A 1469-nucleotide genomic window follows, 5' to 3' on the forward strand; every position below is an offset into this window, starting at 1 on the left:
CGCGACCCTAATGAGGATTAAGCGGTGTATGGATGGATGGATGTACGTTTTATACACTAACAGCTTAAAATTAATGGCATTCACCAATAATTAATGTAGTTTCCTTTGATCAGCTGCTATTAGTTTAGATTTAGTCTGTTATTGCATCATTGTGTATTATACATCACTTGGTGTATTTATAATCTGGCATGAATGACAAATGTCACCTGCTCGCTGGCATTTTGGTGATATGTCAGAGAAATAATGTATGCCTGAGTGACGGAATGCCTTCACTATGATAGATCGATGAAGCAGCAATGTTTTAAATACCATGTCTGAAAAGGGCTTTACCTATAGGGACTTTGACTGTGTTTAACTGCAGGTTGCTAACTTTCAGCTTTTTTGGTGCTGAAAAAAATGTGAGAATGAACCAAAACCATGCTGGAAAACCAAAACAATGAGCACATAGAAGCTAAAATGCAGCCTTTGTGTGATTCGTCCCACATATGCGCCTCCATTCATGCACATAAGAGGTGTGTCAGAAAAGTTCCAGGACTGATGTCACAAAAGATAAATTTCAAATCCAGACTACAATCTACAAGAAATCCCCCTGGAGTCTAACGCAGTTTCCCAGCCTTTGCCATGCCGCGATGCACTCCTGGAAGGATTCTTCCGGGATCCTCCTCAACTCTGTCGTCACAGCCATCTTGATATCATCCATGTCTTCAAAACGGGTCCCATTCATGCCCCCCTTGAGTTTGAGGAAGAGGAAGAAATCCCACAGAGCCAGGTCGGGTGACTAGGGAGGTTGCTCCAGCATGGCGGTGTTCTTCTTAGCTAGGAACTGTTGGATGCTCAGGGCATTGTGAGCAGGTGCGTTGTCATGGTGAAGCAGCCACAACTTGTCCTGCCACAACTCTCACGTTTTCTTGCGCACTGAACGAAGCAAATGCCGCAGGATCTCTTTGTAGACATGCTGGTTGATTGAGGGGAAAACTTAATTTGAGTTCGAAATATATCTTTTGTGACACCAGTCCTGGAACTTTTCTGACACACAGTTAAAAACACAAGGCACTAACTACTTCCCTTTTCCTAACTGCAGGTTACCTGATGCAGGAGTTCCACCGCTTCTGGATCGAGGAGGATCCCAGCGACATCATGGAGTTCAACCGGGTTCGCTCCAAGTTCCACCGGAGGATCCTGCGACAGCTGAAGAACCCAGACATGGCTCTGTGCCCCCACTTCTCCGCCTCTGACCTCCACCTGGTCAACCTCTAAACACACCTCTGTCCTCGTCTTCCCTCCCCCTCCACCTCCTCCTCCTCTCACCGAGCCTCCCCCGGATGTCTGGTAGGGCAACGAATAATCCGAAACCCCCTCCTTACACTCACACTGATGGTTCCTCAAACCGCTGGACACATCTGGGGAGGCTCTCTCCGCTCGGCCCAACTCATCCCAGTTAATGTCATGTCGCGTCACTGCCAACAGCT

The 1469-nt window shown here is 47.2% G+C and overlaps 1 protein-coding gene across 1 annotated transcript in view; it reads left to right on the forward strand.

Annotated features, from left to right (window-relative positions):
• elmod1 (ELMO/CED-12 domain containing 1) overlaps positions 1 to 1257 on the forward strand; it is a 46142-nt gene extending 44885 nt beyond the window's left edge. The window contains exon 10 of the mRNA XM_008304555.1: positions 1082 to 1257. Coding sequence (XP_008302777.1) covers positions 1082 to 1257 — 176 coding nt within the window. The remainder of the gene's footprint in view (positions 1 to 1081) is intronic.
• Positions 1258 to 1469: the final 212 nt, after the last annotated feature.

Source organism: Stegastes partitus, unplaced genomic scaffold, assembly GCF_000690725.1.
Source record: "Stegastes partitus isolate 25-593 unplaced genomic scaffold, Stegastes_partitus-1.0.2 Scaffold2252, whole genome shotgun sequence".
NCBI classification, from domain to species: Eukaryota; Metazoa; Chordata; class Actinopteri; family Pomacentridae; genus Stegastes; species Stegastes partitus.